At 38.5% G+C, this 25,529-nt stretch overlaps 1 protein-coding gene across 7 annotated transcripts in view; it reads right to left on the bottom strand.

Annotated features, from left to right (window-relative positions):
• Nucleotides 1-808: 808 nt before the first annotated feature.
• CLEC16A (C-type lectin domain containing 16A) overlaps nucleotides 809-25,529 on the bottom strand; it is a 195,471-nt gene continuing 170,750 nt past the window's right edge. For 3 of the 7 annotated variants that reach the window (XM_019494697.2, XM_019494698.2, XM_019494700.2), the window contains 3 exons: nucleotides 17,696-17,842; nucleotides 11,870-11,989; nucleotides 809-6,828 (listed from right to left, as the gene is read on the bottom strand). In XM_019494697.2, coding sequence (XP_019350242.1) covers nucleotides 6,467-6,828; nucleotides 11,870-11,989; nucleotides 17,696-17,842 — 629 coding nt within the window. In that variant the 3' untranslated portion in view covers nucleotides 809-6,466. Of the gene's footprint in view, nucleotides 6,829-11,869; nucleotides 11,994-12,761; nucleotides 17,479-17,695; nucleotides 17,843-25,529 lie in introns of those variants that run through there. The other 4 variants (XM_019494701.2, XM_014610767.3, XM_019494702.2 and 1 more) reach the window with 3 other exon arrangements.

Raw genomic sequence — 25,529 nt, 5'->3', positions numbered from 1 at the left:
CTTTTATAATATTAGAATACCTTATTACACTTAGGAAACCAACTATACTGAAATAAAGTATAATGTGACAGAATGGTCTAAAGACTGGAGCCAGAACCTCCTGACTCCACCTCACACATTTATCACTTAACCTGTTGGTGCCTTGATGTCCATCTTCAAACACAAGAATAACGCTGCCTGTTTCATCTAAGCGTGGGATTAATTTTGATAGTACTTTCAGAGTCTCATACAGAAGAATTTAGTGGGAGGGATTCCTCCCCAAAAGTGTGTGTCTTTGTGCATGCATGCATGTATTTATTTATTTAGCTCACTTTGTGGTACAACATGATTTAATTTTTTGTAAGACTCTTCTGGAGCAATGCCTGGCTTGAGAAAGAATGTTCTGCAGGGTGGGTGTGCTCTCTAACAGTTCTCCAAGGAAAGAGTGGCTAGTTAACAATATACCCAATACTTCACTTGGACTTCATCCATACTCAAACCTGGTAAGTCACACCAGAGGGGTGCAGAGATGCATTTGGGGAAGCAGTCATATTAGTCAGCCAAAAAGAACCATTTCAAACTAAAAGTGTCTGACTGCCATCTGAAATACAGCTCAGCCTTGTTCGGTATCCTTTGACTTTTGCTTCCCACGTCTACTGGCCTTTGTTCTTTCCACATTTGCCTCTCACACACACACACATGCACACGCACACGCACAGCTCATTGGCCTTATTAAAGCAAGCATCTGAAAAGGGAACAATGAGGCTGCATGCTAGGGCTGTATGCACTTCCATAAACTCAGTAACAGAACATGAATGAGAAGGAAAGATTCTGGTAACACCTTCTTTATTGCCAACTCCCATTTACAAGGAAAATTTGCATTATTTATTCCGGTTCAGGTGTTCAATAGCAATGATTCATGATTAATATCAACAAATATAGACTTAACTGTAAAAACTGAATAGTTTCAGATACATACAACATTTTCTTAAGTTCACTCCTCTCCAGATATATTTTCCCTTCAATTTAAATGAACAAAATGTACTCTCACATTTATTTAAAATGTTTAACGTAAGCTACACTAAATAGTTTACCTACATTGCATGTAGAAAAGGCATTTTAGAGCTAAATTCACCCTGGGTTTGGAGTTTAAAATATAGTGCGTGTCCAAACCTACTTTAAAAATTTTTTTTCAATTCAAGTACAGTTCATATATAAGGTTACTAAATTATATTTCATAAGAGGACAGTACTTTGTGTTCAGAGTGCTTTCCGATATACTTTCTAAGCAGCAAAATGGTATGAAATAAAGCAAAATGTTTGCAGCCCAATTAAATAAAAGTCACAAAGCCAAATCTTTGCAGGCAAAAAGGTTTTAAATTATGCCTTGAAGATGCAATACTCCTCTGGGGTTCCTTGAAGATGCAATGGTTTCAAAGACTATTACATGATATTGTATTTACTTGAATCCAAGATAGGGGACCCCCCCATTCAACATGGGGTAAAAAGTCCCCCATCTTGGATTTGAGTAAAAGGCAGAGGATTTGGTCAGCTATGGCTCTAGCTCTGATCTGGCCTCTGGGTCAGAGTCAAAGCTGCAGCTGCTGCCACCTTCTCCCTCACCACTGCTTACCCTCAGTCATTCCTCTGGCTTCTGCCCCTCTCTGGCCTGGGGCATGGAGTACATGGTGGAGGCACAGACACCAAGGGGGGGTGGGAGGGACGGAGGGCAGGTGCCAGGATCTTCTGATTCCTCCCTGCTAACACTTTCCCCATGGCAGCAGTGAGGGGGGAAAATTTAAGATGATCCTTGAATAAGATTTTCTACATGGAGATTTATAACTACTGCATACTTTTCCTATGTCTAGAATTTAATTATTGGGAGGTTGTTTGAAATTCAAAAGTTGTCTTAGATTTAAATACAGTTATATGGAAAAGTCAGGCTTTCAGGGCTTCAAGGGAATCATCCATTGTTTGCAGAAGGTAAAGCCTTACTCAGTTCTGGCCTCTCTAAATTATCTTCATGTGCACTATAAATATTTCAGTTGCAATTAGTCCTTATATTCACATACGAGGTAAGGACCATTTATGCACAGAGCCAAATGTTCTCCATCTCAGTTTTTGCACAGTCATTTACACCTGAGCATTACTGTGGAATAGTGTAAAGGACTATCTCAAGGCCAACTGCAGAAGAGAATAAGACTCAAAGGACTCCTTATCTTAAGCCAATGCTGAGAACACAATGTACCAGCCTGTACCTTATTTAACTTCCTATAATTTTCTTCAAAAGACAATCTGAATGAAGCAAATACCATTAATCATTACTTACACTCATTAAGCCTTCTGTAGTTGTTTAGTTAAATCAAGGAACTTTATACAGACTCATTTGTTGTGTTACATGACATGCACAGACCAGCCAGACAATCATTGGAATGGTTTAAAAATACGTTTTGAACAGAAGTCATATATTATAATTCATTATATTAGAATTTTGCTAATCCATGTTAATAACTGGGGAACCTATTATGAAATCACTGAATGCTGCATGTCACCATATAATAAAAAGGCTGCAACCTGCATTCATACTTTGACAAGTGCACTTTGGTTTAGGTTGTAGGTAACCTACAAATTACATTACTCATACTTATTTACCAGTAAGAACAAGTGCTTACAGCAACTTCAGACTGACTATAAAAGATCACAGGAAACACATATTACAGCAAACATGGGTAAAGTTTGAATTTTATGAAATGGTTTCTAAATTCTTTGATCTAATGGACTGCTATCTAACCTACACACATGCTTTTATTAGTTTCCCTTATTTTAGAAATAAAATTCAATTCCTATTAGCAAAATTATACTCAATTACAGGGCAACTACTGAATTTCTTGAATGGTTGAAAGTAATCATCCAAGGTCACTTTCCACAACAGTGTTGGAATGGCATCTAATCACATCCTATTGCTTAATTAAAAAGATTATAACAACTTTTAAAATCTTCTGGCTACTGCTGATTTTGCTATAACCAAACCATTATAACCTTCAATATATTTTAAAACTCTGCACACGTAAGATAGCAGTGACACTTCAGAACTAAATCCACGAAGGAACACATTCTCTGTTCTCTCACTGCCATGCGCAGGATTTACATAAATCACTACCTAAACTGTGAATATTAATCCAGAGTTGGCCCATCCCAAATTCTAAAGTTCAGTCTTTCTATTCACTGAAAAGTATTTAGACTAGGAGAGCATTGGGGCAGAAAGAAAAGGAGAAAGCATGGAACAGGTCTGAGGAAGGGTAAATAGCTCTCATTAAAATTGTAACATCTTGTGTTTCATCAAATCTGTAACAGGAAACCCATGGACTAGGAAAGAACAAAAGATATGTTCGATATGCCACTGACTCCTTTGGCTTGCCTTGTCCACGAGAGAAGAATAATTCATAGGGCTTTGTCTAGTTTGCAGTCAAGCAAGAACCCTAAAAACATGTTTTGAGCTCGGCATAGATCAATCCACAGTATGTGAGTGTTTTCAGATTCAGTGTTTTGTTTTTGGCTGTATGAGAATGTGCTATTTCTATAACAATTCTTGTCCAGCCCCACACCTGTGAGAACTACACTGAAAATACCAAGTCAAAGAACATTGTGACTAGCAACTTGCCATTTGATCTGTTAAGAAAACAGTGAGGTCGCACCAATTCAATCCATTTTTGTTTATAAGAAAATTAATTTGTGGCTGATGTGCTAATGCTTTCTTGGTTGCGCTTCCTTTTTACAGTGAAAGGGACTAAGGAAGTAGCTTGTAAGTTTTTCTGATAAGAGAAAGACAGATACGATTCTCTTCAAGGAACAGCAGATGAGTAACAGTAAAGAGATGAAGAGATTTTCAAACCACTGATGTTTCAATACCTCCTGGAATTCTACCATGTGAACTCTCCTAAGGCAGCATTAAGCATTGTCAATTTTATTAATATATTTTAATATTAGAATTAAGAAGCCTGAACAATTTGTTGTTTGCATGATACAGTGATTTATTCATGTAGGATGGATTTATGATGTATACTTATAGCTATGCCAGTAAACACTCAGAGGCTGGGTACAACTTATGTTGGCAAAAGCAGTTCTGCAAACTTAACTACATATAGGTGCTTTAGCCAGCACAGATGTATTTGGGTGCAGACAGAAGTTATATTTTTCGCAGAAGTGTCCCCCTAAAAGCACTCTATAGCCATGTTGTGACGTGCACAGCTGCAGAGAGCTTTTAAAGTGGCCGATTGCGTGAAAAATAAACCCCCCTCAAACGAGGCATCAGATGAACTGCTCTACTTTAGAGCACCTTATGGAACTTGTGCTCCCTAGGGTTAATTTGACATACAGTCAGGGCTGGGCTGATGTAGCCCAGCTCCAGCCCCGGGGTTGTCAGCAGGAAGGGAGGGGGGAGGGGGAAGCCAGCAGTAGCTTTATGTAAAGTGCCATGAGTTAAAGCGGGGACCTGCACGTCTGTCAGTGTCTTTAGAGACCGCTCCTCACCACACCCCTAACCTAGAGCCATGCCAGCAGACATTTATTTTATTTTATTTTCATTTTAATCAATATATTTTTGATGAACTTTAGACACAGCAACGCGTGCGTGAATACACCCTAAGAATGGCCTAAGAAATATGGGTGTGCTATCTTCTGATCTGTCTGGCCCCACCTTTGAAAATAGCAACGAAAACCCCCAACTCTCCTTTCCTTTGGGGTTTGTATCACACTTGTAGAATCAGACCTTCCATTACACAAGTTCAATGCCTACTCCCATTTATTCCCAGGGGCTTCAACAGGACAGTGTACAAAAGCTGAATCTGGAGTGAAAACTGACTTGATCTGCCACAACTCCTGACACATTCTTTATACATACATTTTGTCAACAGTAACCTAATTCATAAAGAAAACACACTGGAAAAGTGAAACCACATATACACTTAGGACTATTTGGTGTCACACACAAATACAAACTTAAAAAAACAACAACATTCAGCTTATGTATTCCTTCACTAAGAGTTGGACAGATATAAATTGTACAGTGAGTCTGAATATAGACACAGATACTTAAAATGTGTAAGTTTGGAGTCCAGTTATATTACTACTGAAATCAAGCTCTCTTCCTTATTTCAGTGAGGATAGGATCTGACACATTGTCTATGTTGATGGATAAAATAAGAGTGAAACAAATGGCTGTTAACTTTTGAGAGCTTGGGAGGATTTCTGATGTGATCTATAGAGCAATAATTACTCCTTGAAAGTTTTACTACCACTTTAAATTAACAATAAGGAGGAAACTTGAATTCCATTAGGGTATGAATTAATTTAACAAAGAACATGCCAAACCACTGCTGATTTTTATACTACCCAAAGTCTTCAATATTTTCAGTATTATGATCTACAAGCAAAAACAGGCAGCCATCAGGTCAAGATCACATTCAAAAGAGTTTCATTTGATTAACATCATGACTGATTGGGGTTAGACAGAAAAATCAATGCCTTCCCTTTTGAATTTCACCCTTCCAAAGTAAATATAGTTTGTTGTACAAGATGCTTTCCTGTTGCACTGGAGATGGAAACTTAGAAAAAAATCATACGTAGAATGAAATAAAAGCTCTTATTTCTTCTCACAAGTGATTTCATCATACCTCAAATGTGTTGCAATTTGACTGTCAGAAGAGAACAAAAACTAAAGCAATCATTTATACTGTAGAAATTCTGCATTTTAAAATATTTCACATTCCCGTATAGATAATTCTCCAACAAAGTACATGAGACTACTCAAAAATCCCTTTTATTAACCTGAATAAGCCTTTTAATTGTTATGCCAAACATCAGAGTTATGCTTAATTAAAAATATCTTTGATAGATATGGATCTTGTTGTGACTCAGACATTGAAATAAATAATATACACAGCGGACACAATAATAAAGTTTACAATCTTATGAATACAATACTGAAAATAGCCAAGTCTGCTTTTTTTAATACAGCCCGTGCCAAACTTTCAAAAGCCGGAGAACAACAATTTAGAAAACGTGTCTCAAACAGAAACAGCATCTCTTGTACTATATTTTTTTTTCTAGAAATACCGTGCCTGTTTTCAGAGAAGCGGTGATAAAATATCATGAAGCCAAGGCATCCTAATGAGGTTTCTTCACTTCAGTATAATACAGTACAGATTCTGCAGATAACATGGTTCATGTAGTATGAAGAAACTAGATACTTCTGAAGTACCTTTCATAGTCAGTTTCTCTTGCTTTTATATAAGAACAGGAAGTATCATGCCAGGAAATCTAACCAGATTTCTTTCAACTTAAAAATGCTGAATATTTATTTAAAAAAGCTGCCCATACTTTAAATTTAGAGCTATTTATCAGAGGGCCTCTACTTGTGGATCATCTCGCCTTTGAGGCTTGCTAAGTTTCATCAGCCCTGCCAAAGAAAAATATCAATTGCCTTCTCTTCACTGCTCATCATGGTCTGCTGGTTGACTCTGGTCAGAGCAGTCTTCTAACTCTGTCACTCTGCAAACTTCTGACTGCAAAGAAGACTGAGGAATGCAGCTGAAAGTATGAATGCTGTGTGGGTCAACTGGTGGGACCAGTGTAAGTGACTCTACGCTCAGTGCATCTGTATTGTCATCTGAGATTAGTGATATGGTGGGCTGTTGGGCAGGAATCAGGCTAGGGGACAAGTTTGCTGTTTCTACTTCACTGGTCTTTACAGGGTTTTTTCCAAATTGCGAGACAGATGAAAGGGTTTCCTGAACCAACATCACCTGACTGGAGAAGTTCATCTGAGGCTGCTCAGGAGCTGAAGAGTCATCTATTAAAGAAAGCATTAGGAAAGAATCAACATTAAAGTTGTGCTCAATTCATGTAATACACACTACAATAAGGCTTCTTCATAAATACTTAAGAAAAACTCAGGCAGAAGACAATGATCTATGAAGCAATATGCTTATGCATTTACCCTTTTATAATTATGAAAAAAATCTTGGAACTGTTTAGCTATATTAACATGAAATGCCTGGTCTACGTTTTTCACATTAGGGACAACTATTAAATACTAAAAATGGGTAAAAGAAATAGTTAATGAAATGTGACAGTAACATCAATAATATTCTTGGTGGGATGAAGTGGAAGAGAATAGAAAAGAAAGGCTAAGCGCTATCTAAGGACAATGATGTAAGCTCACACAAAGAAGTTCTTTGAAAAGAAAAAGAATTCAGTTCAATTTCCCATGAAAAAACCTGGTTCTAGTGAACTTGTGACGTAGTCAAACTTCTAAACAGTCTACTACCAAATCCTAAATTTAGTAAGAATTTTAGTAAGAATTCAACCAGGGAAGACAGCCAGAGAAGAACAGAAAAGAGATTAACTCTTCAGAGCCTTAAGGCAAGCATGCAAGCCTGCGTTTATTCCTTTTGCACTCTGGTGCTCCTAAGTACTGAAGAAATAGCATGCAAGGAGACAGGGATTTAGTTACCCTATAACAGGGGCGGGCAATTATTTTGGGCAGGGGGCTGCTTACTGAGTTTTGGCAAGCCATCGAGGGCCACATGACAGGCATCTCAGGGCAGATAAATATTAATTCCCTAATTTTTTTAGGAGCCCCGGGGGCCAGACAGAATGGCCTGGCGAACTGCATCCGGCCCCCGGGCCGCATTTTGCCCACCTCTGCCCTATAAGATACAAATCTACCCCACCTTACACTAGGGAGTTAACATGGAAAGCTCTTACAGTGTTATGGTAGAGGATTTACCACAAAAAGAAAATCCATTTTAGCATCTACCATTACTTTAATTCTTCTTAAAAACCATAAGTAAGTAACATGTAAAGTGTTAATGTGACTGAAAAAATATTGCACAGGTGCAAAGATATCTGGCTTTTGTCCTAAATATAAAACACTCCCCCTGGGCAGGCAATATGCATTACTTCAGATTAGCATAATGGACAAGTGTCCATGTCTCTCTTCTTGGACAAGATTAACAGTTAGCATATGTTCCAGTGTTCAAGGCACTTCCAGAATTATTTTTAAGGCACTCTAGTGAACAAAGAGTCACATCTTCAAATACATTTTCAGTAGGGTGCCAGTAAATCCTGTAAAAACAGAACATGTAAAACTTAAGGCAAAACAAGGAAAAATAAATCATAGAATGTAATGAAAAGATAAGAATAGTCACACCAAAGAGAGGAAAATCAATGGTTTGAGGTATGGATGAGATCTATGGTTTCTACTGCTTCCATTGCTGATTTTTCATAATTCTGTAACAAGACTCCAAACTGCATATTTCCACTTCAGAAAAAAACACTTCATTTCACATTTGTTGACAGCTTCTCTTTTTAAAAAAAGAAAAATCAATATAAATTATAGAAAAAAATCTTGCCTCCAACAAGGTATTACCTTGGCTGTCTTCTAATAGCTAGTGGTTATGCAAAATAACTTTGCAAATCTTTCTCATTAGGTGCAGAAAAGCTTTGGTGAGAATATGGTACAGGGTAATAGAGGAAATGATGCAAGAACTGCATGAACGACAAAGTGCTAAGAAAATCTGAACATGCAGTTTCTCTGAATTCCAATGCAAACAACATTTTAATAAAGTCCAACCAGCAGTTCATTCTGTAGTGGTGCAACAGTTAGAATGACTGTGATTTTTGATATGTAATAGTAAAAGAAATCGGGTCCAGAATTTTCACCTTTTTTCGGTAACCCCCAGCATGAAACTTTTTAATACGCTAAAAATGCTTACTATTAAAATTTAGGTGTCAGGTATATTAGTCATTTTGGTAGATGCAGTGCATCAGTCAGTGATATTCTGCACACAGAAGGTGTGTCTACACCCTTAATGCACCTTACATTGGGCTAATGTGCATTAAATGCACATGTGCAGACATGCCCAGACTCTAATGTAAATCATGTGCTGCAACTCCTTTTAAAAAATCCATTAAAAAAAACAAATCCTTCACTTCCTAGTTCTAGTCTTGCTTTAATTTTATGTATTTATTTTGCCCAGCTCCCCACTACTCAGCTGGGATTCCAGCCAGAGTGGAGCTGTGTCAGCTCCGCTTAAACTATAGCAGCACTGCTACTGCTTCATACACTGCCCAGCCCGGGTGCCCTTATGGCTGGAGGCTATGTCCACACTGCAACCAGGAAATGGCAGGTAGAGAAAAGCAGTGGCCATGAGGGGACAGCTCCCTGCTGCCCAGCCCCAGCACAGGTGCGGTCAGAGGCAAAGCATTCTGACTCCATGGGCTAGACCTGGCCCACAAGCTGTATGTTGCTGACCCCTGAAGAAGGGCATACGGGAAAAACTAGACTATAAAATATCTTGGCATATAAATCTGTAATATTACATACATATGTATGATAGATATCAATGTTACCTTGATGGAAAAGGAGGTTAAGTGAGTGTCCCCCAGAAGTACTGTCAAAACTACTGTACATAATTTCAACAATGAGAGAATCCAATAGGCACAAATTTCAAAACAGTTGGAACTCAGGCAGGTAAGCATGCAAAGCATCTAAGTATTTGTATCTAAACCAAACCTCCAAAGTCTATGAAACTGGATGGTACATGCAAGACTCGTCATAATCTCTGCTTCTGGTGCAGCTGAAAATACCGCATGCCCCCTCTACACATTACAGGTATTGCACAATTAAGTGGTTAATTGCACAATTACCTGGAGAGCAGCTACATGTGCAAAGTAGCTATCACACAATAAAAGCCCCAGCCAGCTATAAAGTTAGACCTTGAAGATGTGTACTTTTATGTGTCAACTTCATAGCTGGTTGCTTTTGAGCTTTAATTTGCATGTATAGCAAGATCTCCCCTGCAGCTGGGAGCCCCATCAGCTGACAGAGCTCCCAGACACAGGGGCTCACCATGCCCAGAGTAAAAACCCTGAGCTCTACAGATCCCAGTAGTTGCAAACTGCAAGGTCTGGAGGTTTCCACATCCCTGGGCTTTAGGGATCCCAGCAGCTGTGATCCCCGAGGTCTGGAGGTTTTCCGTACCCCAAGCCGCAGGGACTTCTGCAGCCATGATCCTCTGGCCCCTGGCGTTTCTCTGCACCCCCAGGACACAGGTTTGGGGGAGGGGAGCAGGGCCACTCCTGTGGCAATTCTTGAGCCCTGGGGGTTTCCCTGCAACTCCAAGGTGGGGAGATGGTCACAGCAGCAGTGATCCACCAGCACCAGGGATGCATGGGGACCCACCATGGCTGTGAACCCTTCAACTGGGGTGTATGGGGCTCCCAGCTGTGGAAGCTTGCCAGTGTAGGGGGAACCCAGGATTGAACTTCCCTTGCACCAGCCATAAAGCACAACTGGATCTAATGTGCTATCCCACAATTGCATCTACTGCTAGGCACACATGGCATGGCAAGAGGTGCAATTGTGTGAATTGCACATTTGATCCCATTGTGCTTTTAGCTAGACGTGTAGAGGGGGCCTCAGAAATAGAGTATATTGTTTCTTTGAAGATATCTGACAAGAATTCCTTTCTTGTATGTCAAGTTTCTATCAGGTCTCTAAGTCTAGTTACCAATTAAGATGCCAGAGAGTATCAAGGTATCTTTAAAGAAAGATTCATCTCATGTTATGTGACATTTCCAAATAACCATGGGAAAATATTAATCAGTTTTTCCACATGCAAAAGATTCTGTTCCATTTTGGGGACTTCTTTTTTGCTGAGTTAGTTCAACAGTTGCCGAGGTATACCACACTCCTGAATCTGAGTATGCTGTGCTAAGATGGGGAAAATACTTAAAATATATATATATATATATATATATATATATATATATATAGCAATTTTAATTCTCATGCATTTACAAAACTTGTGATTATGGTTTCCAGACAAGGGCTGAATCCTGCAAGGTGTTGGGTGATCTTAATTTCCATGAGGTTTAGTGGAAAGATGAAGTGCTCAGCAGCCCTGGGTTTGATCAACCATTGTAGGATACCACTCAGATCAACTTTGCAACAACGGAAGTGTACTAAAGTGGTTACTGGGAAAAGGAAACCAACAGGAGCAGAGCAAGGGAACAGTCTAATGCAGTCTAAAGGAAAATCTCTTAAATCATGCAGCACCACACTACAGGAGAACAAAAATAAAAAACAACTACAGCACAACTAGGACACTATGTGAAAAGAGTCCTAATACATTAGCTAAAATGAGCAAAGTTGCTTACACAATAGCAACAATGCAACATTTTTTATTTTTCACTCCATTACTAGCAAAAGGCTGATTTGGCCTGGTCCAATTTAAATATAGCTTTGTTTTGGAAATGGCCAATGTTCTGAGGACCATTTTCTTCCTTTTTCATATCAAATATTTAATTATCTGGATGAAGCCAAGCCAGAAGAAATAATTCCATAACAACAACATCTGACCAGGACTTGAAGATTTTCAAACAAAGTTGAATGGACAATTCCCAGAGAGTTAAGTTCAATGTTTCTCTGTTCCACCTGAGCTGAAGCTTAGCTTCTTGCTTCTGGCTCGCTTTTTACCTTCGAGCCAATCTAGAGATCAAAGCTTACTGAATTCCACTGGAGCCACAGCTGCTCTAGAGGCAGAGACTTGATATATCCTCTCTGCGCAAGAAGGAATTTTACTTTTGGCAATACATGCTTGTTTTGCCCCAGTCTGCCAGTGAAAGCCTTTTGGAAGCAGGTCATTTCTGTGCCTACATAGGATGCCCTCAAATATAGCCAAATAGTTAAGGTATTTGAATGAATAATGTTTTAGGTTCTGTATGTCATGCTTGTAGTAGTAAAGTCATTGCTGTTAGTATGGAAATAGATCATGGCTGTGTTCTATTAAAGGTTGTGGGCTTTGAAATCTTATGGAGGAACCTGCCTGAATTGATATTGCGTGAGTTGCGGTTGCAGCTGCTGCTTGAAGACCTAAACCCAGTGTCCACCGTGACTGTCAGCCTCCGACAGACTAAACACCCGCCGTCGTCCTTTCCTGCCAGACCTTACTAGAGGAAAACACAGTGATATATCATACGAAGGCTTTAACAATGGAACAGGGAAGGGAAACTGGAATGAACACAAAGGAGCAATGTTAGAGTACCAACAAGAATAAGTGACAGGGACAGATTCATAACTGCTGGTATTCCTAACTGTTATCAGGTTCTTGATGTGACTTAAGTTAGGAAAATGTTAATGCAATTAGATGTACTGAATCTTTACAAACAATGAAATTAATTCAATTTCTGTTGCTACCTATATCTCTGGACATTTACATACAGTATTTATGATCAGACCCTGCAATTTTGGAGCCAGTAGAAGTTCTGCTGAAATCATACTGAAGCAGAACTGGCAGGCAAATGTAACCAGACACACAATACTTTCAAAAATGCTATTCAGGAACTATTACTTACATATTCTGGTGAGATGAGAACATTGTAATCCTCAGCAACAATAAATTACAAAGATGACAATATTGGACCATCTGCTATTTCTGTTCCAAAGATGGGAAAGTAATATATTGCATTTGGATTTTAACAAAACCAAGTGCAGCATTTTAAAAAGATAAAGTGACAACCAGCAGTTAAGAAATAAAAGACACTTCTTAGCACAAAAGAAGGGTTCAGAAAAAGAAACTCTGGCAAAACAAAAGTACTTTTGTGCCTAGTTAGAAGACTGCTAGCATCACAGATTTGAAACAACATGATCACAGTTAAGTTACTGAATCACAAAGGGAAGGGACAGGGATGATTTCTGTAAGATGGTAGCTATTGCTCTTCTGTAGGCTCTCAGAGCTCAGTATTTTGAAATATATGTCTACAAATAGAGTGCAATTTACTTTTTTTTGAACAACCAAGGACTCTCCTCTCCATTTGACCTCTTTTACTGTCAATACTATATTTGCCACAAGTAGCAGTGCAAGGCAGTTAGCCCAAGAAAGAGAAAGCCTTCCTAAATCCTCAGAATCCATTACATTGGCATTTCCAAGCCCTTTTGTTATTCCTTATGAAAAAACCCAACCATATTTTCTAACTTAATATAATTTTAAAGATAGCAGAAATATAGTGATAATGAAATGACATACACCATCACTCCATTTACAGAAGTAAAAAACTTCCCTATCCCATCCCTTAGCTTAGCAGATATGAATAAGCAAATAAAAATCACACTTTTCAAGAATGAAAGTCAAAGACACTGTTTTAGAAGCACATTGATGAATGTCTAACTAACAGGAGAACAACATTTTCATCTTATATACTGCATTTGTTCAAGGAGGCATGTTACTTTAAAGAACACCACAAGTATAATAAGGAAACAACCTGCAAGAAGTGCAGTTAGGTATTGTGATGACACTTCCAGATCTATCCTCCAAGGGACTTTCCTTTCTTCCAATACACTACATAACTTCTGCTTTCTCACTTCTAAGGAATGATTTGAGATATTGCAAGAGCTAAATATTATCCCACAATTTCCTATACTGCTATACTTGTAAAGACCTATGTAACAGAATAGAAAGATAGCTTTCAGCATGGTTCGAAAAGCTTAGTTTATAAGAAACCAGTTAAATAACCAGTCTTCTGTCAGTGACAGGAATATACATAATAGGCATGAGGCTTAACAGAAATGTAGTGACCTCCCTCATTAAGGGAAATAGCAGGGTCCTCTTAATGCAAATGAACGTTAGGAAATAACTCATTTCCAAAGCAAAAAAAACCCAACAAAATCACAAAAATATTAAGTCCCTGGCTCACCACCCATGATACTTTATGTAAAGGCCTTTTTGGTATTTAACTGTTGCTGGGTGAAACACCTGGTTTAGTAGATATTCCCTTTCTTATCCAACTCAACTAGTGAACATGTGATTTTTAGTTCTGTTTAGTTCACCGCTTACTAATTGTGCAATATACAACTGATCTATTCTGTCCAAAATTTTATTCTCTAAATCAACCCTACAAAGACTCATTTATCCATTTTCACTTTAGCTACATGCTATGAAGGATTATGTGAAAAAAAAACTCCATTCCTACAAGCTATTCAGTAGAAGGCTGATCCTATGGGAGACAGATGGAGGAAGAACTCCTCCTTTCAGGACATGACACTTTGAAGCTGTACCTGCAAAGTATGCCAGAACAGGGATCATATACTTAATGTGAGTAATTCAAACAGGATAAGGGATGTAGCAGAATTCTGAAGTGCAGACTTTGAAAAATGAACATTTTACTTAACAATGGAAAGCTGCACCTCATCCGGCATTTTAAATTACAAAAATAAAATCAATGCAAGATTACTGGAAACATATTGCATAGATGCCAAAATACTGAATGACTAGATTTTATTCTGGGAGATTACAAATGATGTCATTATTTTATAGAGTTTTACCTTTTCATAGAGTTACAAACATCTGTTTTCAATTAACTGCACTATTCAAGGATGTCATAGTTAGTTAACATGCAAGACTGATTGGTATGTAACATGAGTATGTAATGTGATTCAAGGCAAAGATTTAGATAATTCAGCTGGGAATGGGGTGACCACATCTAGTCAGAAACATTCAGTAGTTAATAGTAGAGAGCAAGGAAGTACTATGTGAGTGAAGACCACTTCATTTTTTCTAGAGAAGAATTTTGAGGGATTTTTTTTATAGTGGTAGACTTACAGCTTTTTCAATCTTCTGGTTCATTCCCCTCAAGTTTGTAGAGCACCCAATGTAACGAAGCCCAGTTTTTAAATGGGGACAAAAATTAGAACAATTAAGGCTTTTCCACCATTATGAAGAGTCAGATTTGATACTGAAGTATGCCAGGTCTTGGTCACATTCACGCTTCAAGTACTGTAAGTACATACATTTCCTAGATACATAAACCTTGTATGAGTCTAGATTAGGGTCTTGAAGAATCTTACAGTCTCCTCACTCTGTCAGTATCTGTATGATATTGCTATCTCTCTCTTAAGAAAGCTGATGCCAGTGATCACTTGCCAACACAACCTGTGAATTCTCTACATAGATGATGCAAGTCTTTATCTTACATGAATAGTCCTTTTTGCAAAAAGTTTTGCCTGAGCTACATAGTATGAACTGACCTCCAGGCTGTTTCTGGATAAAGTACAGGTGGCAATTTAAATTTAGCTCCAAATGGTTTGTTTCTGGTTGCCTTATAGACTACATGACTTGTGCAAGGCTACAGAAACCACGAGCAGAAAAGGCTAAAGATTACATGGATTAAGGCTGATGGCAGGACATTTTGCTTTGAAGCCCACTTTCCCTCCTGACATCAGAGTTCAAATAGTAATTATTGAGAAGATGATAACATTTTTCAAAGGATTTCTTTTATTTGTGCTATTTTTTTTTAATTTTGAGTGAAAAAATGATTATTTTGTACAGAAAATACAATTTTTTCAAGAATGTTGTAGGGCTTTTAGTAAATGGAAATGGTAATAAATTTCCAGTCAAAACTAGGCATCTCAGAGCCAGAACTGTTCTGTGCTTACTGACTTACTTTACAAAGGGTCAGTAGAATATTTTCTCAGGTTGTAATTCAGGAAATCAGACATTGAAAAACTAAACATGGCTAAAGGGTAAATTTGCAGGGTCTATACCCAATGATTGAGTAGCCATGCAGACATGTTTAATAAATGTACAGGCACTCTTCAGTTATATTAATGCAAATCTTATTGGCAATATGTGCATAGTGTTTAGTGCATCTTAACTGATTCTATCTCTCTTATTTGTAAACTTTCTGAATTGCTGAAATAAGACTGTTAGTATATTTTGTGTGTGTTTATTAAATTGATGTAGAAGTTAAAAAGCAAGAATCAAGGGATCCCAGGTCCCATTTTTAAAACCAATTATTCCTGCAAAAAATGTAAACACCATATTTCCTTGAATCTAAGATTACCCTAAATTTAAGATGACCTCCCAATAATTAGATTTTATTTATGGAATATTTATAAATTTGTTATTATTTTCCAGGTATAGAATCTGAGTAACGGAGGGTTGTCTCGAATTTGTCCTCCCACTGCTACAGTAGGGAAAGCAGTGGCCAAGTGGATAGCAGGGTGGGGTCAGGTCACTCTCTTGCTCTCTGCCCCCCCACTACTTCTCCCTGTAGCCTTCCTGCCCACCCTGCCACCTGCACCCCCACCCTCCCTCCAGCCCCTGCCCCTGCCCTCCTCCCAGTCTCTGCCTCTTTTCCCCTACCACCTTATTGTCACATGTTGCTCTGCCTCCCTGGAGCACAGCACAAGGCAGTGCAGCCCTTGCAGCATTATTGGCACTGCTGACTGCCTAGGTAGGGGGCGCAGCAGGTTGGTTGGTACTGCTAACTGGCTGGGCAGGGGATGGAGTTGCCATGTGCTCCTGCCTAGGAGGGAACCCAGTGTGAGCTGGAACCAAGCTGCTCCTGACAATAAGGGTGGGCGTAATAAGCTGCACAGGGCAAGTAGAGCATGGGACAGGTAGGTGCCATGGGTCTGACTCTGGCCCTGGACCCAGGTTGAGGGCCAGAGTCAGAGCCACAGCAGCAACCTGCTCCCTCCACCTCCCCACTTTGTACATAAATCTAAGACAAGGAGCTTTCCACACCCCCATGTTGATTTGTGGGGAAAAAATATCTTAGATTCAAGTAAATATAGTAAATCCATTTGAATATTTATAAGAAAGCCAATAATGGAATACCTAATATCAAGAAATGAAATAGCCACCTAGATGGTAAACAAAGCAGTGGTGGACCATCAAGTGTTTCAAGCATTAGGGCCATTGTCAGAATAAGTAACAGCCACCCCAGTTTTCAAAACTAATGGGGCTGGGACAGCAGCAGGGACAAAACAGAAGCATTTCAATGTAAATTATTTCAGGATGATCTTTTTACTTTACCCAGCTGCAGTCTCAGCTGCTCTCTGACTCGCACGTGTCAGTGATCACAGCACAATGTATGTTCAGAATTCAAGGCACTGTGGAATGCTCTACAAATACTGGACAATAAGCAGAATAATGGAAGAGTTCCAACTAGAATGCAACAAATCTCACTGAACAGCAATGCACTGTGGTTTGCAACTGTGTAGTTTGAAAGCAAGTTATAATGGTCAATTAACATACAATTTCGAACTTCCTCTCCACCAACCAAAGACTTAGATATTTGAGGAGATTCAGTTATTTAAGTAAACTATCCTCAATTACTGTCCAAATTTTAAAATGCAATAACCTAGATACAATGGCAGTGCTAAAATGAATCTTACGTGCCCTATAGTTACAATACAACATAGAAGATATAAACATTTAAGTGTTACTTGCTTTTATATAAGTCAGGCACTTTACAGTAATCAAATGTCTTGGCATAAACATTCAGCTGTGTTTAAAGTTCACTGGAGCTCCATGTCATTGATGCTTTGTAAATGCATGCACAATGATTCCCATTTAAAATGAACAGAACATATAGACATACCAGTAAGGAACAGATAATGGTGGGGGCATCATTCAACTAGTGTTCAGAATCACTGCCAACAAAATACATCCATTGAACATAGCAGTCTACAAAGCTGAAAAGACTTTCAAAACCTACGTCCTAATTTACTTCATTTGTAGACACTATTGCAAAAGACCAAGGTAACAACTTAAAACAATTTTTTTGTTGTTTAGTTAATCCAGTAAGAGTTCAGAAAATATACTACTGCCTACCCCTGGGTGCCTGGGCTGAAAATAGTGGTTTAATACCTGATGGACTCTGTGCTGCAGAGGGAGTGGAAGTGGAGCTGGCTGTAATCGAATCACACCGTCCAGTACTCCCACTGCCACTGGAAGGAGATGGTGATGAAAGTGGAGATGGATTATGCTGGTTTATACACTGGGCCACAGCAAAACCTGAAAGACAAAACACTGATCTTTACAAACAAATAATTCTAATGGGGATAGTGTAATCATATGGCAGATTGGGAAAGGGTGAGAAGGACAACAATGCCTTACATTGTTAATTCAGTTTGCTGACTGTAAAGAGCAACCATAACACATTTTCAGCAGGGAGGACTAAGCAGCAAAAGGTCTTCTTAACTGGAAGGAAATAAACTTCTAAATTGATAGGATGGAGTGGTGCTAGGTACAAAATAGATTTGTAAAAATAAAATGGAAGGATAACGACAGCTGATATTCCTGAAAGTCACTAGCGGTTTTCATAAGTGCTGGCTTCAACAATTCAAAGGCATGCCTGAAACAGAGATTTGCTAAGCTGTCATTCTGTGTGCTAGCGTGAACACCTGCAAAGTATTTCTTAGTGGATGACTACCACTTCTGAGGAATTTTATTAAAACAAACCAAATGACAACATGGGAATTTTTCCAGTCTGAATGAAGCAGAGAGCTTATATAACATCCAATCCTTATCCTTTTACAATTCTAACCCCTCTTCAGAAAGTACATTATGTAAATTCCATTATGGACCACAGATTTTTGTCTTTGAGGCACATCATTAGTATTCAATCTCTGCAGAAAATATGGAAATAAATTAAGCCCTCAGATGTGCCTGCTTCACACAGACCCCATAAATAGCTGACATGTATGCTTTTGATATTTAAGGAAATTATCAACTTAGCAAAAGTAAACTAGCCACCAGGTGCATCTATACATGCGTTTTCATGCACATTAGAATATTTTAATGAGCATTAAAGCATCACTAAAAAAATTGTGCACTTTTGCTAAGGCACATTAAAATAGACTAATGCATCTTGTCTAGTACCATACAATGGAGATACAAAATTTAATTCACCTTAGCAAAAGCATGTTAATGAATGTGTAGATGCAGCCACTGAATTATTTTCTAAACATCAGACAAGTACTTCATATCTTCTCTCGTGTGAGAGGGTACAATGAACACAAAAGACTTTGGAGATTTTCTTATTAGTTGGTATTTCAACAGGCATTGCATATTATTTGCTTCATCTATCATTGCAATAATCATCTGGTGCTACAACCAGTATCAAAATTATTGCTGAAGGAAAATGCTCACATCTTAAGCACTTCAAGGCTAGGGATGTATTAGTGTTAATGATAAGGAAAGGGAAGGCCAACATACCAAGAAACATCCTTATTTTTTGGTATCTAACTTCAAATACCCAAAATCTGATTTCAGAGGTACTTGCAGAATGAACTGGCAAAAGCTGGAACTACAGGTAGTGAAAAAACAAACCAAATTCTCTGATTATACCAAATGGGTAAGTTCAAGAAGTGACACAGTCTCCTATATCTGTACAAGCTTTTTATTGTCAAACTTCCATTTGCAAGAGAATGATTATTTGAGGGTTGAATTAAAATATTTAAAAATATCAAGTAAGCTTATAATACAAACAGGAAAAACTCCCAGAAAAGTTGGATGTGGTATTCTTGCTACATCACACCCAAAGTTAGAGCTCTTGCAGATTATGAAATTCCTGTTCACTATAAATAATTCCAAATTTAATTAAAAATTACAGTGCAGTTCCTGTGTCAAATTGCTTACAAACTCTATCCTTTTAAATGGGTATTTAAAAAAATTTTGCAATAAAGTTTTGAGGTACTGAAAAACAGATTTTCTAGACTGGTTCCTTCCTGTGACACCACCCCCTTCCCGCCCTTCAAAAAGCCCAAAACACTTCAGTACACAGATACAGATATGGTAATAAAATTTAACAAACATGCTGAACATTTGCTGTACTCATTGACTTCAGCAGGAATAGGTAACACTTGAGAAAATCTGACTATCTGGTTTTGTTTCGTTTTGAAAGGGTCTCAGATTTATTTTGAAGGTCTTACTGATTCATAAGATTTACAAAATAAATCTGATATCCTTTATCTACCCCTTTCCCCTAACCACACACAAAATTCAGATATTTACAGATTAGGAATTCAATTTTAAAAGTTAATTAAATCAACTTGTATTATATCAATCTTATCTTAATATATTATTTTAATTATTAATTTGGTCTTTCACCTAAATCTAGAAGGAAACTCGGAATTATATAAAAATGGTGACCACCCTTAGTAAAGCAAAACTAACTGGAGAGTTTATATGATGCATACATATGCAGCATTTAATTTTTCCAAGAAGAGCAATGTGAGCTCTTGTGCAGTGTGTAGGCTATTGTGCTGGTTAAAAGAATCCTAAATATATACCAAGTGAGTGCACATTTAGTTTTTCATTTGATATAAAATCCAGCTTCTTCCTAAGGCACAGTTAGTCTGTATTCATGAATATTTCAAGTTAACAAGTACTGAAAAGGTATGCAAAATTAAAATTAAAATCTGATGATTTTATGACAGCTGTTATAAAATAGCTGTGTTGTATGGGAAGAATTACTTCCAATTAAGCATTGACCACACAATCACTTCATCTTAAGAAAATCAAATCTGAAGGGGTATAGTGTTCCACTGAAGCAAAGCACAAGTTTGAACTCTGTAAATGATTTTGAAGAAAAAAAAAAAAAAGATCAGAAACAGGCATGTTTCATAACCACAAGCATGCGTTATAATTTAAAGTTATGCAATTTGGTAATGCAAGTACCACATACGGGGAACATCCATATGAAACTGTGGAAAACTGAGGAACTGTACTCCTTAGGTACCTTTGAACACCTTAGCTTAAACTATGCTAACCAATCCAGATAGTCAAGACTACCACCACCATTGCAAACACGGCAATAGCTTTCAAACTTGATTTAAAAAGCAAAATAGCTCACCACACAGCATTTCCTCAAATCTGCTCTAAAGCAAAATGACCTCTTAGATCAGGGGTCAGCAACTTTGTGCTAGCCTGGGCTACCCTTTATGACCTAGGTCCTATTAAGGGTTGCAAGCCTCCAGCCCAGCTGCCTGCACTTACCCTTGCCACTCATCCCCACCTGATCTTCAGTGAGAGCGAGTGCAGACATGGCAGAGCAACAGGCTCTGCAGCAGAGGACAGCACTGTAGATGCAGGTCTGTGCAATCTAATTTCCTGTGCTAGATTGGACATTTATGGTCTGGATCCAGTCCATTGTAAATTGTAAACCCCTGGGTTAGACTGTTTTCTGCACCACATTTTGAAGGATTTCTAAAACATACTTTATTCTCTCTAAGGCCTGCATAGACTCAGTCATTATCACTTTTTCACGTGGAGGGACACAGAAAGTACCATGAAGATTTTAATTCTAAAATCTTCCTACAATATCTTAGCACATATCAATTTCTTTTATACAAACACTAAAAGTCACTGTCCTGATGGATGGCCTGCCTAATTCACCTGTGAGTGCACCACTGGAAATTAATCTAGCTATCCCAAACAAGAACTAACACCACTTTTATGTCATCCCTCAGCTGCACCTACACTCTTATGCAGGAGCCTTTTCTCTTGTTTTTCAGCCTCTTTTTAATCTGCTTGATTCATCTTCAGAATTGTAAGAAGTATGAAAAAAATTGCCTTGTTTTGCCCAGATGTTATAGAGCAAACTAAAAAAACTCAGGACACAAAAGTTTTAACAGCTCAGAGAACTATGAGGTTTGGTAACGATCATCTACTACAGTGATGCTCAACCTTCCGGCCGTGTATGGCCCAACCCCACTGCACCCTAGCACAATCTAGCATCCAGGGCTACATCGTCTGGCCTGTGGGGTTCCCCTGGTTGCAGTCCCTAAGGGGGAGTTTTCCACCTGCAGGCATATGCCCCATGTTGTCCCACAGAAATGGGACCCTGGAGCCCCAGGAGAGACATGTACCTGACAGATCAACTGTACTAGAACACATCTTGGCACAGCTGATCCCATGCCAAAGACTAAACCTTTTTCAATCTTGACAAATCTATAACAACTTCTGCTTTCCCTAACAAAGCATCCTCTCAGAAAAGTTGCACTACTCTGAAGACCATTCATTTCTCTCTTATACCCTAATGGTTAGTAACTTTAACAACTATGAAAGCCCTGATACTAAGTGAGATAACACTCACTCACTCAACTAACTCACTCACTCACCTCACCTCACCCCACCCAAGCTAATTCCCTATCATTCCTGTATAATATTTTCCATGGAAAATATTGCCTTGTTTTGGCAGGCTTTGGGCTATTTAAAAAAAGAAAAATACTAAATGGCTCTCTGCTTTAAACTGTATGTGAAATATCACCCAAGATTTCAGAACACCATCATGTTAGAAACATTAAAAGCTAAACTAAAGTTTTACCACTAAAGCTGAATTTAACTGTGATTTGGGCTCTTATTTCTGTGAAGTGCCATTCCTGTGTTATGCTGTGTCACAGACAGCAAGTTGAAGATATTACATGCATCTTAAGATGTTATGCAAATACGTTTTATCTAGTCCCTTCTATTCCCAAGGTTATAGAAAAAAGGCTTTTGGGCTAAGGCTCCTCATTCATGAGGAAAAGGTATACTTGCTCTTCCTGAAGACTTGGACTTAGTTTCTAAAGCAGTCCTAATTAAATCTGAAGCTTGTTCTCAAATGGCATCTCTTGCCCAAGAATTCACAACTTTTATTTATTTCTGACACAATCCCACCATTTCTGATCTGGAAATTAGTTGCTCATTAAACACAGTTCAAAGTTGCTTGTGCTTGTAATTTAATTTCATTCTGGCAAGCCACCAAATAGGAGTATTTTGACAACCAAATTTCTTGTTGAATTTTAATTAACTCACAAAGCAGAAAATGAAGTAATTAGTGGTTCACTTACTCGCTGTTCAGTTGCCAGCCAATGTTCTGATAACATATTAAGATACTAAAGCCTTACATTAATAGTTTCATCATCATGCAATAGATGAATAGACACTGGCACGCTAAGTGGTTTGCTTCCATCAGTATACAAACTATAATAGATTCAATGGGTGGGACTCAAAGCAAGTATTTATCATTGTACAAAGAACTTGTTTGTGCTATACTTTCAGACTAGGTGATATCATGGTAAAGTCCAAAGAGCATACCCTCGATCAGGGGTGTCAAACATACGGCCTACAGACTGGATCCGGCCTTCAGCGGTGGGCCATCTAACATGCAGTTGCTTCTTGTGGTCCAGATGAACCACCTCCAGATCTGGCCGGCGGGGGCTTCTCACTGTGGCTGCCACAGCTGCTGTGTTGGCACAGTCAGCACCCTAGTGGTTAATGCCCCTACACTCACTGCCCCCCCCCCCCAAATTTCTGGCTGTCAGTTGCTTTGGGGATGAAAATCGTTGGCAGTCAGCAATGGAGAAGCGGAGTTGGGGAATGGAGGAAAGGGCAAGCAGTGACAGCATTAAATCCCTTGCCCGCCCTGACACTGACTCTGGAAGCCGTGACGAGGGCCGAATCCCTGAATGACCCATGTCTGCTAGTCTGATCTAGAGATGGGTCATATAGGTTGCCAACCCATTTAGTATGCCACCCTTGATGAACACCTGGCCCCACTAAAATCAATGAAAGCTGACTTCTATATGGCCCAACTTTTGCTCTCGATAGGCTACGTAGACTTTTAGGCTGGGATTTTCAGCACATCTAACTAGGAAATGAGGCGCCCAAACCCATTCACTTCTAATGGAAACAGAGTTGTAGACTCTAAAAAGAAGCTTCAGCCTTCGTTTTTAAACCTCATCTATTGTAATGAGGGAGAAAATTAAAATTGAAATTAATTCTCTCTCGAACTGAAAACTATGCAGTATGAAACACTATCTTTTAAATAGGTGGATTTACAAAAATATTTCAATAGAAATAATGATTTGGCATTGTGAATGGAAAAAAGGATTAAAGTTTCTGAGGAGAGAGAACAATTTTAAAGACAATTTAGATTAAGACTGTGAAGTAAAGGAAGGAGAAAATTATACTCTAATACCAACATGCTGTTTCATACCATATGGAACGTATTGTAGGACTATGATCTTTGGTTTTAGTTGGATCTGGAGACTGTATTTAGACTCTTCTTTTAAAATATGATTTGTATTTGTTGTAATCCTACACTTCATGGTGGGGTTTGTTTACTTGTGTTTTTTTTGTTTGTTTGGTTTTTTTTAAAGAAAATGATCCACAATAGCTGCTGTAATATGCAAGATCATTCTACAGCACCTCTTACGACTCCGTTCCATGATTCCCATTAAGATTGCCTGTTCAATCCCGCTCTTCTAATTTAGGAAATGAAACAGTGCCAGGCTCAACTTTAAAGAATTTTTGGGGAGCATAGTAGGAACAACAAATAAGCACATAAAGGTTATATATATATATATATATATATATATATATATATATATATATATATATATATATATATATATATATGCCATAAAATTTCCACGCTTGCATATATTCTCTGTAGCACTCCAATTAGGGCCCTCTGCCTATCCACTGTGGAAGAATTACCATAGTGTATATCAGGCTTGTCAGTATTTTAAGTAAAGTAGGAATGTTATAGCTGTGATTGTGCAGGAAATGAGGCAAGGGATTTTTTTTTCTTTTTATATCTTATTGGACCAACTGTATGATTCGAAGAAGTGTTGGACAACTGCTTTCAGTTAAAAAAAAAAAAAAAAAAAAAGGGGGGGGGTGAGAAAAGCACAGAAGAGCAAAAGCTTATTTACTCTCCCCAAATATATAGTTAGTCTAACGTAAGACAAAAAACCTTTACCTCAGATGTTTTGAATCACTAAAACAGATTTGAGCTTGTTCATTAAAACCAAGACAGAGTAGATCTATTCTTGATAAAATATAGAAATTTGATAAGCAGCTGATGCACTCAGCTACCACTGTACACACACAGATTTAATTTACATTTATTTCAGAAACCAAAATGATTTCTTTTTCTTGTGTCCTTGTCACAGACTAGATGTTTTTCCAGAATTGTGCACAGGCTCTTTTGTTGCTGTAGTGAGGTCTTCCTTCATTCAGCTCTCTCCAAGAAGTCAGCAAATGAGCAGGTGCTCCATAGTCTGCACTTCCCTGCACTTGCATATATTTTTGTCATTAGAGCAGCCCATTTGATCATGTTTGTTTTTGATCTTCCTGTTCGCACGCACTGGCGATTCAGGTATCACAATGCTGGCCAGTCTAGATTAGCCCCTCTGGGAAGGGGTTCCAAGTTACCAAAATGATTAATCTTTCATAAAAATTTAATCTGAGGCTACACAAAATGGCAACTGATGAGAACCACAAAATGAACTACCAACTTAACTGTTTTGTAGCACTCATGCCCACAAGCTTTTTTTCATTTTCTTCCCCCCCCTTTTTTTTTAAACTATAAAGCAGATATTTACTGAATTCCTTATACATTTTATCCTTTATACGTTCCTTATACATACCCTACATTTTTGGAGGCAGAGAAAGAGGGAGGGGGGCAGTGTGAGCAAGCATACAGACATTTAGGGAGGTTAGGGGGAGGTTAGATGAAGTTACAAATGGCCATCCAAAGTAATGTAAGTCAGGTTGGCGGGGTAGCAGACTGTCGGGGTGGGCTTGTGGGGCCAGAAACTGAGGGTCAGGCAGGGTCTTCAGGCGGAGGTGCTGGGGTTCAGGAGGATTTTGCAGAATCAGAGGGGGCTTATGGGGTCGACAGGGAGACTTGGAGGGGAAACAGTCTCCC

The sequence above is a fragment of the Alligator mississippiensis genome, chromosome 13 (genome assembly GCF_030867095.1).
Source record: "Alligator mississippiensis isolate rAllMis1 chromosome 13, rAllMis1, whole genome shotgun sequence".
Classification (NCBI taxonomy): domain Eukaryota; kingdom Metazoa; phylum Chordata; order Crocodylia; family Alligatoridae; genus Alligator; species Alligator mississippiensis.
This window is presented reverse-complemented; position numbering and strand designations above follow the sequence as displayed.